We start from the raw sequence: 19,342 nt of genomic DNA, 5'->3' as shown, positions 1-19,342 counted from the left end.
TTTTAATTTTAAAGCGAGTTATGATTATTTTAAAATTGTAAATTGTTTATACATCAGAAGATACTTATAACTCACTTTAAAATTAAAATATAATAAAATTACAATTTATTATGACATTATCTAGATCAGTGGTCTTCAACCGGTGGGTCGCGACCCATTTTTGGGTCGCGTAAGCTTTAAAATTAGGTCGCGATACGTCTTATTTTTAAAATAAAAAATAAGTTTAATAGATGAAATAAATAAAAATGCAGTTTATATAATCTATATTCTATAATATAATGGATATTAAATCACAGTATATTCAGTTTATTCAGTTATAATAGGTATTGAGTAATTGATGATAGGATAATATGATAGGATAATATGATAGGATGATATATGATGTAGGTATTAAGTAATTTTAGCTTTGTTTTTGTTTTTCTATAAAGCTTACGTGGGTCGCGAAAAATGTGGGCCTAAAAAGTGGGTCGTGAGTCCAAAAAGGTTGAAAACCACTGGTCTAAATAAGTAAGCTTACCTTTAAATTGTATAAGAGGTCAATTCACTCTAATTTATAAACTAACGGAGCTAAACATGATCTGCTAAGCGTACAATTTGGTACCTATGTTACGCACTTGTAAGACGGAGACAACATAATTTTGCGGGTGACACATCTTCTTAAATCATATAAGTACAATAATAATAAATTATAATAAATAAATAAATAAATTATAATATATAGTGTGCTCTACGATAAAGTAACATAAAATAATTTGATTGCATGACCTTGAATTTCTTTGAGGTTTTTTTTACTGTAGAAAGGACTTATCTAATATATTAAGTACACTTATTTTTGAAAAATTTAAAAAGTTTAAAAAAAAACATACGAAATCACACGAAACTTTGTACATTGTAGATGGACTATTATATATATTTCAAATACCTATTTATAAATATATCGTATAGGATAAAGAGCCAAAATATTTGGAAGAATATAAAATATTTAATAGGTTAACGCTAATATAAATATTTTTAATAATTTTTAATTTGTACACTACAGTACTACACATATTGAATTACTAAGTACCTACCTATACCTAGTCTTTTTTGAATTGTAACGATTATGAAAAATTGATTTTGTTATAGAACGGTTTTGCGTTAAAAATTCTGTTTTTCCGTGTAGCTTTTTTCTTTTTCAAATTATTTCCAAAAGTAGGTACAGTCAATTTTTATTTTTGGCGAAAAAACCATAGTCAAAGTTGATACTAATTGAAGCTTTTTTACTATTGCATAGGAGGCGTCAGACACACATAAAAAACAAACACATCATTGTAAAACCAATATATTTATTGAATTATCGCTCAGATCATAATCTAATCTAAGGTGTAGACAATTAAAAATGTACGTAGGTACCTATATACTTTATTCAATAGTTATATAAACTGGTAAAAAATGCTTGTAATAATTAATAAACCATAATTATTAAAATAGGTATATGCATAATAAACGTGGATAATGTTCACATCGACTATATACTTAACTGTTACTAATTGTTAATAAAAACATGATCCGCTGCTATTGAAAAAAAATTGTATTCATTCAAAAAGTATATACATAAGATCTATCGCATAATTATAATAAAACCACTTTATTGGAATTTGATTTTGAAAATAACAAAAATAATGGATTTTAAACTTTGTATTTAAATTGTATATTGTTGACTTCAGAAGAGTCATCAATGTCGTTTTCTGTCAACCATTCACTTAAAAATGCTCTAATCGTCTCACGAGCATTTTTAAGCTGTGGAAGATCTGTAGGAGATGGAGGGTACATATTTGCACAATGAGCTGTCCCTGTAGGGGAAAAAACATAAATTAATTTAATATTAGAATAATATATTATTTTTTTACTTTTAAATATATGAGAAATAAATTGAATTATAATAATAATGAGAATAATAATTACATATAGGTTGTTTTAAAAATTACCTTCAATATAAATGGCAACGTTGTTTTTTGTTTTTGTATGAGTAATGCCTAATGCATGCCACGGATCAACAGATCCATGAACATAAATTACCCGGTTTTCTTTTATGTTCAATTCACCATACATCATATTGCTTCTTTTAATTGCATTAGATAAAAGATCTAAATTATACCTTAAAAAAAAATAATTTACAAAGAGATAATTATTAAACATAATGTGCATAATTTAGTCATTATATTCATTTACGATTTTTGTATTGCACAGACCAGAGGTCTTCAAAAATTTTTACTCAAGGATCATAATATAAATCAAATACATTTTGCGGGTCTAAACATAGGTAAGTACTTTATGTACCTACTTATATAGTTATATATAGTATAGTTACATTTATGATTTTTAGTTTTATAGGAAAGCAATAATGAACATTCAATATTATATCAATAAATATAGGAAAATTATTACCTTACGTTTTATAACGATTCACAGATAACTAACTCGTAATTTATGTCGCACGCTCGGCGAATTTGCTTAGGTTAAGAGGACTCTACACAGCCATTTGTGTTGTCTCCGTTTTACAAATGCGTAACAACAAATTTAATGAAACTTGATGTTAAGAACATTATCTGAGTTTGTATGTGGGTTTTTTAGCAAGTCATTCGTATATAATAGGTATAGCGTGAATTATAAATATTCATACAAACACAGATATTATGTTCTTACGAATTCTTAGGTACCTATACCATCAGTCCATCACGTTTCATATAATAGGTCAATTCACTCTAATTTTTAAACTAATAGAGTCAAACGTGATCTGCTGAGCGTAAATTTGCAGAATTCGCTATGTTACACACTTGTAGAGTGTAAGACAGAGTCAACAAATATTAGCTGTGTAGCGTCCTCTTAACGGAACACAGGAACCTAGAGTACCTATACAAGCATACTTATACATTATCAAACTGCAGTCATATTATCTACTAACTTAGAAAACTTTATTTATATTGATTCAACAATCCGGTTCTCAGTTCTCAAGACCAGTTCGTATAGTGGGAATCAGTGCCGTAGCCAGGATATTTTTTTTTTGGGGGGGGGGGGGCTTAAATATTTGCTAGTGCTAGGGTACTACCGGTTTTTTACAATATAGTACCTAGGTAAGTTGGTTCATTCTATCATATTTAAGAATATTGAATTTTAAGACTCCCGTAATATTTTCTTCGCTTTGCCACCAGTGAAGTTATAACATTACAATTGTTTTTCTTTGTCATTAATTAAAGCATATATTTAAACAAAAAATAAGTGGATGTCGCTCTGCTGTACAGTAGGTTACGAGTGGGTCACTGTATAATGGATAGTATTAAATTTGAATTCAATGATATAATATCACTGTATAAGAAAAACGATTCTGAGCGGAGACGGTATGTCAGTCTAGGTACAAGATATATTATATACTTATCTATGGTATTAAAAAAAAATTGACCAATAATAGGTATCTATAATAAATTCCAAATTAATCATATCACAATATTATATTCATTAGGTACTTATAACGTTATAAATTAACAACAAATCGTGGTACTATCATAGATATATAATAGTATACTTTAGTCTTTAGAAGTTTCAAGTACCCGCGAATAATATTATACAATCACAACAAAATAACTAAAATAGTTATTCCAGATTTTTTAATACGTAATTTTGTCCAAATTTGAGCTTAAAATGGCAATAAAAATAAACTGTGCTTATGTATTTTTTGGATTTTTTGGTAACAGAATTAAATACTTGCGTGGAATCTTGTTTGAAATTTTCAATCCTTAGGTATAAAAGTTGAACATTTTATATATTTTTAACTACCAAATAATTATTCAATTTTAAATTTTGATAAATGTTGTCAACATTTTATCTTTAAATCCTTATAAAAAAAAATTGTGCCTATGTATTTTTAATATATTTCAACTGCTATTGTAACAATATATAAGGAGCCTTGTATTAATTTTTTACACTTTTGGCCCAACAGATAAAACTTTATTGATATTTATAGAAAAAAAAAAACTAAAAAAATTGAAAACTGACAATGTCCGTAAACAGCTCAAAAAGAGTCAAATTATTTTCAAAATTTTATCGTATATAGAAAATACTAATATAAATATTCAGTAAAGTTTTCAAGTATCTATAGTCATTTGTTTTTTAATTACAACAAAATAAGAAAATCGTTACGTAAGAAATCGAGTAAATATCAAATGTTGTAAAAATATGAATTTCAAACGCTCATAAAAATTTAACTTGACCTGCTTGTAGACATTTTTTTTTAAAAAAAGGTAGACAAACTTATGAGGAATTTTTTATTACATTTTCAAATCTTAGATTTAAAAAGAAAATTTTTCATGAATTTCTAACTAAAAATAATTTGCAAATTTTCGTCATTTTTACGTATTTTGTAAATAATTGAATCTCAGATGCTTAAAAAAAAATTGTGACTATGAATTTTTAATTTTTTTCATCTGCCTTTGAAACAATATAATATTAACCTCCTATTAAATTTTCAAGCTTTTTTAATCAACAAATAAAATTTTATTGATATTTATAGAAAAAAAAACTAAATAATATGGAAACTTAAAATGTCCGTAAACAGCTCAAAATAAGTCAAAATATTTGGAAAATGTTATGGTGTATAGAAAATGCTAATATAAACATTCAGTCAAAATGTTATGCACCTACGGTTATTTGTTTTAGAGTTGTACCAAAAACCAAAATCGATTTTCTCGAAAACAGATTTTGTGTAAAAATTCCCGTCTTTCCTTAATTTTTCTTTTGTTTTCACGGTGCTTTTGAAAACTACTGGACATTTTTACTTTTGACCCCCTAAAGTATCAACTAGATTCAATTTCCTATTAGAAAAGGTACTGTTGAAGAAAATCCAAGCACTTTTACTGTCCTAAAAGGTGATGACAGACACAAAAAAAAATTTAAAAAAAACACGCATCATTGTAAAATCAATACATTCATCGTTCCACTCAGAATCTAAAAGATATTTCAATATATACTTATAAGTACCCGTCTAAAACTTTTTTCCTTTTATTTTCAATATATTCATATAGATAAGAACTATAGGTATAAACTTCCTACTATAAGTTACTTATAGCATGTAACTTCGTACAAATTTGAACATAAAATAACTATAAAAGAAAACTTATTTTTTAATATTTTTAATATTTTTTGGTTATAGAATAACCTACTTACGTTAATCTTGTTTTAAATTTTCAATCTTTAGCTATAAAAATTGAACATTTTATAAACTTTTAAGCTTTAATTAAAAATCATTTTTAAATTTCCAATTTAATAGTTGACATTTATAGAAAAAAAAACTAAAAAAAATTGGAATCTAAAAATGTCCGTAAACACCTCAAAACAAGTCAAAATATTTTGAAAATGTTTGAAAAATGTATGGTGTAAAGAAAATGCTAATATAAACATTCAGTGAAAATTGTATATTGTACCTATATATGGTAATTTGTTTTAGAGTTTCACCAAAAACAAAAAATCGATTTTGTAGAAAACCTACTTTTTGCCTAAAAATTCCAGACTCCAGTTTTTCTTAATAGGAATCAATTATAATACATTTTAAGACAATAATATACGTTCACTATAGCATGTTAAGTTTCTCTATAAAATAGAGTTTTATAATACAAATCCAGTATAGCATTACCTAGGTAACTATCATAATTACTTTCTAATCTATAATAGGTATAGGTAGGTATAATACTATAATTAATAAGAATTCAACACTGACAACAACCTTCCCAATTAGGACCTACCCTGAGTTCTTACACATGCCTAGTTCTATGTCAGAGAAAAAGAAATAAGCAAATTAACTAAATTATTATATTATATTACATGAACGATTGGATAATTATAAAAATAAATAAATATTAGGTGTTCATTATTACTTATTATAGTTATTACCATTTTACTTAGCTAATTAAGAAACCACGTAATAACGTATTATTTCGTTTACGAGATTATAAAAAACATACCTATTGTTTTATACATTTATAATCAATTAATTAATTATATATATTTTTATATAAAAATTCGGTGTAGAAATGATATTGAAATAATTCGTATTAAGATTAAAAGTTAAAACAAGGAAAAAAGAACATGGTAGGTAACCTACGTTTCATAATTTAATAGATTTCATAATCAGTCATCGGAAGATGGAAACAGTTACCACGAATCAATTTTTCTTTAAAGTTTAAAGGTTATCACTTATCCGCTATTTTCTATTTACTTCATTACCCGATCCAAATACAAAAATATAAATTATGTTTGTTATAAAACTACATATTTTATAATGTTAGTTAAAGCAATATATGCATTGTTATATAACTGGAAAATAAAATAAAAAAAATAAATTCTATATAGACTGAAGTGTTCGACATTTCAGATAAAAAATAATAATTATCTACCTACTTTCTACCGTATGGACTCTGAACGTCTGATACAATGATACATAATATACCACCTATACGGCTATACCTACATTATTATATATTTGAATGTGTATAGGTACAAGTTATAATCCAAGTTACATTTACTTAGATGAAAACGAAAATACATTTTTGAGTGTTAATTTAGGTACCTATAGGTTATATGGGTACCCATATATTAGTTAGGTAGGAAGAGAAACCTATCTTACAACGAAATATAAATATATAGTTATATACATATGTATATTTACGTAAAATGTTTACTAAAATGCTGATGAAAATATATTTTAATAAGTATAATCAGGTTGATTTAACTAGGTATCCCTCTAAGAACTATTCTTAATTTCACTACTGCAGGTGCTTAGACTCTGACAATCTGTATTTAAATATTACACACGATTTATGGCAAGATACACTTTGATAATCCACTAATATCTTATGAAGGGGAAGACCTCCCTCCCACTATATGTTCCAGTTGTGGCGTACGCCTTAGGATAAAATACTTCGTAACTGAATTTCTTACATTCGAATCGGAGAAACAACCAGAAGCTGGAATATCCAACATTCTGTCAGGCCCGGACCACTTAAAATACATCATAACATTCATAACATGTACTATTAGGTAGGTACCTAAGTCTAATTAATCGTTTATAATTTGGATATTATATAATATGTTCTCAATGTAAATTAAGTTAAAGACAGTGTTAATGTATTTTAAATTAAATTCAGCCAATGGCCATAGTCGCCGAGGCTTTATTTAATAAAAAAAAATATTGATTACATGGAATATATATTTTGGCCTATGTGACGACACTCTGACACAGCTCAATTTGTCAAAACCAGGATGTAAATTGTTAAGCCTATTATGGTTTTCAGCAGCCAGTAATCAGTAATGATCCTATACGCATTGATTTAATATTTTTTTTATTACTAGCAACTATCTGTATTACCCGACTTCACCTAGGGAAAAATGAACAGTTATAAAATACGGTACTCCGTGATTTTTGGTTTTAGAATACTTTAGTTTATATGCATGTCAGTGTAGGTATACCTAACTATCCAAAAAACATTTTTTGGGTCTATAAACCACAACCACACACATACATATGACGCGGTCCCGCGCAAAATCTGTTTGAATTCAAACAGCCTTTGCGCGGAAGCCGCGCCGCGGCTTCTCAATCAAACCGCCAATCGACGACGGACGACGCCGGCGCGCGACACGCGCGCCTGGAACCGTCGGCCGGCCGTCCAGCGAACCGGATTGTCAAGGCGCGCTCTCTCGTCTTCCCGACACCGTCCGATATACACCTAAAACGATACACACGTATACGCATATATTTTTTGTCATATATACCACGCACTAAACCGTGTATTTCATCACCTGATATTTTGTATATTGTTTCACTAATTTATTCATCGTAATAATAAACGTCCCCCAGTGGACTAAAACCGACTTCTGGTGCTGTGTTAAGTTTATTCTTTGTCTTCCTCAACACCTTCACCTCACCGTCCACGCGGCACCCCACCGGTCCGCATCACATATTCATAAGTCTTTTACTCATGTAGAATCTTTTCACTGGAGCCCCCGGCTCTCTAGCATAGTAGCATAATATTATTTATGTTATTAAAAACATTGCAACGCCTATTTCAGTCAAATCATATACCTACCTAGTACCTACTTCATAAACCTATAATCAATCGGGCGCTCACGAATTGCCTCCCATCTGACCCTCAAGTTAACTCCTCTTAATTTTTGTTTAAAAAAGTAACTCGTATTGCCTCCCGATTTCAAAAATATCATTCACTTAAATTGCCTATTTTAGGTAGTGATGCTCTTGCTTTTAATCGATTTCTAACCTTACATTATAAGAAATATTAATAAATTAAATAAATTTAGTAAATTGAGTCAATGTCGATTGATTTAATTTATATTAAGGTCAATTAATATTTAAATAAATAGACTGATTCAAAACTGTCAGAATAAAAATTGTATATAACATAATATAATATATTTTATTTTCTCAGTCGAGTTTTTGAGTAATTTGTTATTAATTTGTATTGCGTACGACATAAAATATTTCCCACCAAGTCACTTTAGAGATTTTGTGTACCTATTTCAATATGTAGGTACACAAAATATTATTAATAAATAAACTTACAACTTTCCAAAAATATCAGAGCACATATCAATGAAAAATTTAGCTGGAAACTTATCACCAAACGCATGATCTTCTTGACTGGATGTTTGATAAAAGCCAAACTCTGTACAAGTTTGGTATGTCCATTGTCGACCTATATGTACAATGAAAATATAAGTACTTATAAATTATAATAATATACTATATTTTTGCCACCTATACATAAAGTTATTTATTCTGATTTTAATAATTTATAACAGTTTAAAATTGTAAGTTATTGTTTGCAGTGCCGTAGGGTTAAGATAAACCTTATAAGTTTAAGCCCCCCCCCCCAAAAAAAAAAAAAAATAATAAAAAAGATCTAAATTAGAAATTGTATCTTCTCCATTCAATCAGCTTTAAAAAATTACAATCCGGTAACTTTAAAACACATAAAACATAGCCACATAGGAAATAAAACTTATAAACAATAAACATAACACACATGTATCTTAGTTGAGCGATGAATGTATTGATAATACATTTATGCAATGATATGTGTTTCTTTTTCTATCTGTAAACATTTACTCTTGTAGACAATGACTTTAGCATATTTTGCGATGAGAACAGAGAAAGTGAAACTCACAGTGGTTTTCAAAAGCGTCGTGAAAAACAAATAAAAATTAAGGAAAAGCGAAGAATCTTACGCAAAATAAATTTTCCACAAAATAGATTTAGTTTTTCGGTGTAAGTAAAAAACTAATGATCATGAATACTTTTAGTGTTTGAAATTTCTAATCATTATTCTTAAATATGAACAAATTTCTTTCATTGTAATAAGCCGATAGCATACCTAACAATAAAATTCCTAGAAAAAATCCTGGCTACGGCACTGGTTGTCTGACTTATGGTCAATCAGCTCAATCGTTTAGTATTGTAAATTCAAAATTCGTTGTAGGTACATACTATTTTTATTAATATAAATTATTCTTATAAATTATTCGGTATTTAATAAATTTATACTATAGTGTAGGTATAATATTACCTAAGTCTGTATTGCTAACACGATTTAAAGTCTACTAACCTCCTGCTGCTGAATCACTATTCCAACTTGTATTTAAATAAGAATCGATCATCTTGGTATAGACGTGTTGTGTACAAGTTAAATTATTGATGGATAATAGCTTGCTATTAACATCTGCATATCTATCTAACTAATAAAAAAAAAAAATTAAATATTGAAAATGAGCTTTGATATACAGTAGAACTTCCATATAACGGTCACCGAAGGGACTGAAAATAATGACCGCTATTTAGAGGTGCCCGTCCTACAGAGGTAGAATAACACTAGGATACACTTGACGGGACCAAAAAAATTGACCGCTACATAGAGGTGACCGTTAACGGACGTTTTACTGTATATAGTAGGTACCTAATAGTGCTATGACACTGTATGCCTACCTATACTTTACCACTACTATTTTAAGTTGTGCCATTGAGTATAAATATAAAGGGTATAAGTACTACACTAGTGTATATAATGTCTTGCAGGGGTTAGGGGGAATCTTTAGAGCTTAGGCTATTACTTATTAGGGTTTTGGTACCGGAACTGCAGGTTTCATGGAAATAATATTTGAAGGTTCTATTTCTGATTTAATTTCCATAACAATAATATTTTGGGGATCTGGTTCTGATTAAAAAAAAAAATATATAAAAGTCAACGTTTACCCAGTATCGCATTTAATGTAAAACGATGAGTGATAATATTTACTGATATAACATATATAATATAAATTATCATATATACGCGATATTAATATATAGGTATAATACCATTGAGTATATATTGTATATAATATATACCTACTCAGTACTCAATGATAATACCTAGGTACTTATTGTCTCAATGGTTATATTATGTTATAAGTAGGCAAGCCCGGATGAAGTATCAATTGGGCCCCGGGACACTATACACTTGGTGGGCCCCCTTTCAACGTTAACTTCAAAACAATTGTATTATTACGTATTGACAACTTTATATTATTGTATAATTTTTTACACAATAATATGTCATTGTACTCGGTTTTTTTTTAACAATTATGGATCAATGTTATGGAATTTCGTTAAAACAAAAAAAGACGTGTTTTTTAACAGTCAATTGTTTTATAACATTTTTTAACACGCAGTTGTACCAATAATAAAATTAACTTTAATTTTTCAAATGGTAACCACTATATTTTTTTATGGATTCTGGATTTTGGTTCGCTAGGTTATTAACTATGGTCCTCTAAAGTTTAGTATAATATGCATTAGTACCTACTTTTAACTGAAATACCTAATTTATAAGAGCTAAATATATTTTTCTTATAACCAGATACTTTTGAATATACTTAAATAGTTAAATCGGTAATCTAAAATGCTAAAAAAAAAAATAAACAAAATTGTTGGCAAATATTGTTCATTATTTATAGTAATTTTTTAGAACAATTTTATTTTATAATTATTAATAATAATTTACTTTCTATACCTACCTACTTAAATAATTTTTTTTAGATTCTAAGCGGAGTGAGAGATCTAGTGATTTTCGATTTTAGACAATAGTTATTTAATGTCACGGAAAAACCTACCGACAAATTACGAAAAACCGCTAAAAATAGGATTTTAATTTCTAACGCTTTGCTTATCACCATAGCAACGAATAAAAAATAATAATATTATAATATTAATTAAACTTATAGGCTATAATAAATAATAACAATATAAAAATTCAGACTGATAAACCGGCTCCGTTCAGAATCGTTTTTCTTATACAATGATATTATATCGTTGAATTCAAATTTAATAAAATCCATTGTATATTGACCCACTTGTAACCTACTGTACAGCAGAGCAACGTCTACTTACCCACTTTTTTGAAAACTGTATTGGATGCGTTAAAAAAATATATTTTGGGGATAAAGATGGGCCCCCAAAATCAATGGGTCCCGGGACCGTGCCCACCTTGCCCCTGCCCCCTAACCTTAATCCGGGCTTGTAAGTAGGTAGGTAATATATAAATTATATATTTTTACTATATGTAGTAAACATGGTAAATATAAGTAAAAAGCAAAGCATTATTTTATATTTGGAATATAATTGTATTGACGTATTATATAATAATATATTTGTAAAAATGTGTACAGACCCTTACAACACTTCTCTATATTGTATAAAATTACGTTTACTGTCTTAATTGCTCTACTTAGAATCTACAATTTAATGTCAGGCGCCTACACATCATAAATTAAATACTTACTGGAGTTGTTTTTGATTTGTTGACCATTACATCACATAAAGTTTCCAATGTTACTAATGATCGTTCAAAGTTTTCATAAAATCTATTGTCCTTATTGTATTGTACAATGTCAGCAAAATTTCCTGCCAAAGTCTCGAACAAGTTCGCTACATCATTTTTTGTGTTTATATCCAAGGGATCGCATAATCTGAAAAATAACGATGAAGTCTAAGCTTTAGGTACCTACCTATATGTGTTAAAATTGGGTTAATTTTTAGTATGAATATTACTTGAATTTATTTTCAATTAATTTTGCTCCTTTGATTGTTTTAATTTGGCTATCAATCATTTGATTTGCTTCTTTTATTTGTGATACACAATCTGGAGAATACGTTGCTAATGCATTTTCAACCACTTTGAAATATTCTACGAAAATAAAAGTAGACGCACGAAATAGAAATTAAATTATTCAGTACCAAATCAAGTATTGGTACCTATTGATTGTTCCTGAGTTCATAAAGTTTAAGTAATTTAACAATTACTACTTTAAATTATTATTTATTGACATTAAGTCATTAACCTATAGCTGGGTACAATAGTGAAATTCACTCACAATAATTAGCTGTTTAAAATTATATGTTTTTAATTTAGGTATCTATTTCGTAATATTATTACAACTGCCGTTATTAGATTAACATTAATTTTAGAATAATTTAAGTTGAAACTTATAACATACCTTTAAAATCTATTTTTGCCAATAAGGGACCACTTGAAGATACTGCAGCGTACACTAGATGTGGGAATTTCATTCTCAACCATGCAGCCAAAGATCCTGGGTAAGATCCTCCAAATGCTACCCATTTAGCAGTAGTTGGAATATCGTAATTTGTTCGAATATTGACAATGAATTCAGCCAAATCTGTTAATGCTTGCTCACTACTCAAGTATACTAAATTTTTGGTACTCATATCTCTAAAATATAAAAATAGTTATATTGAGACATAAAAAAAAATGAAAAATGTTCAAATTAATGCCTATAGGCACATACTATACAAAGAAAATACTATTTGTACAGTATTGCTTAAATGTTTAGATTTTTACATAAAACATTGATATAAATTTAATAAATATAATATGTTCCCGGTAAAGTTTTTATCTAAAAAAAGAAACATGCTAGGTACTATTATATATATATTTTATATAATTATATCAAATTAATTTTTATTTAAAATTAATATGCTTAAATACATATTTTATGATTAAAACAATATATTATAATATAGTAATAGCTAATAATATGACCTAAGTAAATGGTATATTAATATTTCATTGTAACGATATTTAATACAATTCTTACTCAGTAGGATGGCTTTTTCCATAATATCGATGTTCTAATTGCAAACATAAAGCATTAAATTCTTTAGCATAATCAATCCAAGCCCCACTGTACATCCATTTGGCTGAAATTGGACCTTCTCCTCCTATCATCAAAAACACAGGACCATCCTTCTTGTAATACTTCTGATTTACTTGATATCTCTTAAAAAATGTTACATTTAATTTCAATTCACGTAAAATATAACACATAGAAAGATAATTATATAGATAAACTTTTGAAGTAAACTAATGTACCTGTTTCCACGTTCTATTATCAGTAGGATTAAAATGATCCAGTTTTTGCAGAAACCATTTGTCTTCAGTGTCGATCACATTTTTAGTTAACGGTGAATTTGGTTCACCTAAACCCACACGTATTTTTTTTAAACTGTAGGATGGAGAACTCCACAGAACGCCAAACAAAAATACACACAATATGAATTTCATTTTAAAAATTATAATCTGTAAATAAAAAATAAAATAATTTTAGATTCTGAGCAGAGCGTATTGATTTTACAAAGATATGGGTTTTTTTTTTAAATTTTTGTGTGTTACCACCGTTTGGGGCACTAGAACTGCTTCGATTTTCTTCAACAGTATCTTGTTCGATGGGAAAGTGAATTTAGTTGGTGCAATCGGGAGGTTAAAATTTAAAATTCCCAATAGTTTTCAAAAGCACCGAGAAAATAAAAATAAAAATGTAGGAAAAACGGAAATTCTTACGCAAAATTGGTTTTCGAGAAAATCGATTTTGGTTTTTGGTGTAACTCTAAAACAAATGACCGTAGATACATGACAATTTTACTGGTTGTTTATATTTTCATTTTCTGCAGTACACCATTAAATTTTCAAAATATTTTGACTTATTTTGAGCGGTTTACGGACATTTTCAGTTTCCAATTTTCTTAGTTTTTTATCTTTGAATGTCAATAAAACTTTATTTGTTGGGTAAAAAAGCTTGAAAATTTAATAAAAGGCTCCTAATATATTGTTTCAAAACAGATGAAAAATATTAAAAATCCATAGTCACAATTTTTTTTTATAACCATTTATAAAGTTTAAATATTGACAAAATACGTAAAATTCACGAAAATGTGCAAATTATTTTGAGTTAGAAATTCATAAAAATTTTCTTTTAAATCTAAGATTTGAAAAAGTAATACAAGATTTCTCATAATTTTGTCTATCTTTATCAAAAAAAAAGGTCCACAAGCAAGTTTTTATGAGCTTTCGAAGTTCATATTTTTACAAGAATGGATATTTATTCGATTTCTTACTTAGCAATTTTCCTATTTTGTTCTAATTCAAAAACGAAAAACTATACACACTTGAAATTAGGTATTTATATCATATGTTTATTTTATCAATTTCTATACTTGATAAAATTTTAAAAATATTTGACTTGTTTTGAGATGTTTACGGACATTTTCGACTTTCGGTTTTTTTAGTTCTTTTTTTCTACAAATGTCAATAAAATTTTATTTATTGGGTAAAAAAGCTTGAAAATTAATACAAGGCTTCTAATATATTGTTACAATGGCAGTTGACAAATATTAAAAATAGTATAAATACATATAAATAAATAATAACAATATTACATAGTTACTTTATCGTAATTCAAAAACATTTTCCGCGATGACTTAAAACATTTACGTACCTATATTATAATATGTTAATATGTTTTACTATATATTATACCCAATGATATTTTCAGAATATTTAGATTAATAAATTAAGATAGTAAATAAATTAAGAAATAATAAATTACAAAATGTCGGCAACGAGAATGTGGCAACGTCGCCAACATATTATATTCTCAATCGTGTTGCTAAAAAGCTGTAATATGCTCAATCGTGCTTTACCGGTTCATAGATCGTATGGCAGACGACAGTAAGTAGGTATGTATAGTACCTAGGTACGTATTTATATCGTGTGATTGAGATTTGTCGGATACGAAAGGATACCATTCACCGTAATATGATACTATATAATATAATAAAATATGAACTAAACTTTTTTAACCTGTTTTTGTTATTCAGTCAACTTTTTATTTATCCCAAATTATGATAAATATGTATACACTAGGTACTAATTAGGTTTGGCTGCAGTTGGTGAGCCCCCTCTTTCGATTGGTCCCAGTTCAAATGTCACATATATGTCCTAGCACAATTAATATACAAGCTTGGGCAAGTTAATGATACATTTTAACTGAATTAAGTTAAGTTGATGGAAAACATTTTAAAAATTTCAAAGTTAATGGTCAACATATTTTTTTTTTAACTCAGGTAAGTTAAAAGTTATATGAACATTTTCAATTAACTTATTAACTTAATTTAAGTTAAGTTATTATTATTTTTTTTAATATCTATATAAATACCCACTAATATGGTTTAAAATAATAAAAATCATAAATATTATTAAACACAGGAAATAGTCAAAAGCTTTTCTATATGTACATAGAATTAAATTATTAGGTACTGTCGGTACTGAATTAATAGAATTATGTAGTAGGTACCAAAAGCATACGAAATTGAAAATACCAAATAAATAAATAACTAAATTCATATCACGATTCTGAGCGAAAACCTGTAAGCCTAGATCAACAAGTATATTTTATGATATATTCATATTGTTATTACTATTACTAATATGACACTGCATATACCTACGTCCTATATTAACACTTATAATTCATATATTTTTAAAACCAAAACCTTTAAATGAAAACATTTAGTACTGGAATCAGAACCGGAGGTTAGGTCCCATTTTTTGCTTTTTCATTTTACAGAATTTTATTTTAATGTGCTTATAATAATTAAAGTTCAATTTATAAGAAATTACATTATTGAATTAGGTATATAAAACCGTTTTCAGTCAATTCCAAATACAATTGAATACATAAGATTTATTACCCATTGGCCATAATGATAAATAAATTAAAATCATAAATAAAAAACAATTAAAAATACAATTATAAGTAAATTGGATTATTATGTCGTTACTACTATACTAGTTATAATTTATAATAAACCAGATTCATTTAAATTTGTTTATACACTAATATAGTTATATCTGTAGTATATGTAGGAACCTACTGTGTTGTATGAGTAGATATGTATATTAAATAATTGAGATTACATTTTAAATTATTTTTTTTGTTATAATGCTTGGTTAACATTAGGTATAGACGTACCTATATTATAGTATAATGTATAATATTATGTAATCTAATCCCTAATATGGCCAGATTACATTCCGTGTATACATATATTTTATAACCACATATTTCATATGTATAGATGTTAGGTATCTGTTAGTATATCTATATTTTTTGATAGTAAATAGATAGGTATGTAGGTAAGTAGTAGGTACCTACCTTAAATAATGTGTATGTGTATGAGATAATGAATTAATTATGATACCTAGCTAGTTTGAACTATATGTACCTATTATAGTATATATATATATATAGGTACTAAATAGTATTATAGTACCTAATATGATATTTTATTAGATTGTTAAATTATTTTTATGGCAATAATATTTTATTGATGTTCAACAGCACAGAAAGTATAGTATAATATGCTATAAACGATTATACTTACTCGAAATTCGTATTGTAAGAGCAGGTATTAAATAAATCGTGCACCTCTGAATTGTTTGGAAACACTACACAACGATTTACACAAATAATAGTTATGAAAAAAAATCACGAAAAATAAATACCGTCTGGTTTAATATAACTAATGCGTTATTACGTTATTTTGTTCTAAATAATATTGTTTGTTTTGATCGTATTTTTCGAAACGCTACAACAATTGTAAAAATGCAACAACCTCGCGTATTGTAAGCCTGTAGGTATTCATAAAACAACTGGAATAGTGTTCATCGCGATGCCGCAATCGCAATGACAGAATGCTTATTGACTAACAAAAATAAAGCTATTTCCCCCACTCGAATACTTAAATAAATTGCCGCCCATTATAAATATATACCTAAATATATATATATATTGCTTGTCTTATATTTTATCGCTTGTACAGTCTACAGAGTCCAATAATTAGATATAATGATATGTTTATAATATATTCTATATAGAATATAGATCAAATATAATAATATAATAGGTACCTGTTTATATTTAAAAATTTTAAATTGTTTTGACTGTTGACGGATTAATTTTATCATCTTACCTATATTACCATTTACCGTGTACCTACTCTATCATCTAGTACTGTGTATAGTTCTAGGTATAACCAGTGCCGCATTTAGACATTTTGCGCCCCGGTGCAAAAAAAAATTGGCGCCCCCTAAGCTCCAGTGAAAAAAAATTGCTTCCCCTAAGGGGCCTACCCACGGAAAATATGGGAGCTAGATCCTCATTAACCTTTTAGATTTTGAGCACAGAAAAGAATATTTGTTTTACAATGTGTGCTTTTTTTAAAAATATTGTTTAGTAATTGCTTGATTCTCTCTCCGCAAAGATACATTTGAATTTATGTCACCTAAACCTTGCTTATAATTCATCATATAAATTGTTTTTTTTCAACATATTTAAGTAGGTTGTAGGTATTTCATGAATAAATAAAATAAAATTATATAAAACTATGCAAATTAATATTAATTAAAAAAATGCCAAACAGCATATACTAATAAACTTTATACATATACTGTTATAAATAGTAAATATACAATTTAATATCACAAGTAAACATATTTCTGGCTACAACATTTTGGGGCCCCTAAGATACTGGCGCCCGGGGCAGTTGTACCCAGGGCCCCCCCTAAATGCAGCTCTGGGTATAACGTACCTGTATAAATAGATGGAAGTTATTACTTATTAATTATTATTCACTTGAATTACGATTTGAATTCAAATAAAATTTATTTGCGGTAAGTTATTTTAATATTTATTTTGATCATAGATCATATAGGCAATAGCCAATAGAACTTAAATAAAAGCAATGAATAAAAAAAATATCAAGTTGAAGGTGACTTTTGCATAGGTGGAAATTTGGTTGAATTTTTAGGGAGCTAGAATAGTCGAAAGTAATGTGACCAGGAGAGCCTACGCCTCGAGACCCCCTCACTTGCTTACTGAAATAATTCATTGCTAATAAAAATATGAGTACCTATATTATAACGAATAACATTAAATAATAATTAATAATGGTATTGACAGTAACCTGCTGTACTGCAGAGCGACATCCACTTGCCCACCTTTTTTAATTATGAAATTTTAAATTTCTGGTAGATCATCACTGATTAATTATGTATTTATATCCAATTATAATAACTATTTTATTTTTCGGTAACTATTGGCAACCATATAATTTGTATACAAAGAATATCCAATATTCGTCTGCCATAACAAAATCCCACGTAAGCTAATATTTAAAATGTGAATTTTTAAGAATCATTTATTAGTGCACTTTAACATGGTCGGAAGGAAATTAGGTATGTACCATGAAAAATTAAAGTCTCTAATTATTAGTCATCATAATTTTGGCTGTGTAAGTAATATACATACTACGTATTAATTAGTCAGTCAGGATTCAGGACATCTTCTTGTTGTCATTTTCTTGTTCTATAGATAAGTAATTAATCATAATAAATTACTTAATGATTTAGAAATGCCAAACTTTATCTATGCACCTTTCAGATATTTAACAATATTATATTTTTCAAGTTTCAAAAAAATTAGCCCAATTATTTCGGAGGAGATAACAATTAGGTACACATTTCGTTGAGCTAGGCTTGCTAGACTTAGCTACACCCAATAATAAAATATTCATAGAAAATAGGGTGACAGACGCGGAGACGCCACAGACTGTCTTCGCTCAATAAAGTTTTCCGTATTAAGGGGGTTGCGGCAGGTTTTGTCAAAAATCAAAACTAATGTAGATTTGACCAATCTAAACATTAATTTTGTTTGTTATAATGTTTTTCAATATATTTAAACTCTGTATCATAAAGGTATCATTGAGGGGTTTCAATCAATTAAAATAAAAGTGACTTTGAGTCTTGAGACCAATCAGCCAGACAAGACAGGAAGAATTTGGTTTTGACAGATTTTGATTTTGAAAACGGATTATGATTGATCAACAAATTTACTAGGGAATGATCGA

General features: G+C 27.8%; 1 protein-coding gene across 1 annotated transcript; it reads right to left on the bottom strand.

Moving 5' to 3' along the window:
• Positions 1 to 1,305: 1,305 nt before the first annotated feature.
• Positions 1,306 to 17,135, bottom strand: LOC100162849 (putative serine protease K12H4.7). The gene is made up of 10 exons (XM_001949627.3): positions 16,820 to 17,135; positions 13,470 to 13,676; positions 13,195 to 13,376; positions 12,574 to 12,809; positions 12,128 to 12,263; positions 11,859 to 12,045; positions 9,648 to 9,777; positions 8,606 to 8,738; positions 1,968 to 2,137; positions 1,306 to 1,832 (listed from the first exon to the last, which is right to left on the bottom strand). The coding sequence occupies exons 2-10, from the start codon at positions 13,659 to 13,661 to the stop codon at positions 1,669 to 1,671; spliced, it is 1,530 nt and encodes a 509-aa protein (XP_001949662.1). The 5' UTR covers positions 13,662 to 13,676; positions 16,820 to 17,135; the 3' UTR covers positions 1,306 to 1,668.
• Between the last annotated feature and the right edge of the window lie 2,207 nt (positions 17,136 to 19,342).

This window comes from Acyrthosiphon pisum, chromosome X, assembly GCF_005508785.2.
Source record: "Acyrthosiphon pisum isolate AL4f chromosome X, pea_aphid_22Mar2018_4r6ur, whole genome shotgun sequence".
Lineage (NCBI taxonomy): Eukaryota > Metazoa > Arthropoda > Insecta > Hemiptera > Aphididae > Acyrthosiphon > Acyrthosiphon pisum.
Note: the sequence above shows the minus strand (reverse complement) of the source record. Positions and strands in the feature narration are given on the sequence as shown.

Bases quoted from the DNA above. Each gene is read 5' to 3' on its own strand.
- LOC100162849 (XM_001949627.3), bottom strand. From the start codon at position 13,661: ATGAAATTCATATTGTGTGTATTTTTGTTTGGCGTTCTGTGGAGTTCT. The intron at 12,264-12,573 runs GTATGTTATAAG...TTATTTTCGTAG, and splicing joins GGCAAAAATAGATTTTAAAG to AATATTTCAAAGTGGTTGAA. The intron at 12,046-12,127 runs GTAATATTCATA...GTTATTTTTCAG, and splicing joins TTAATTGAAAATAAATTCAA to ATTATGCGATCCCTTGGATA.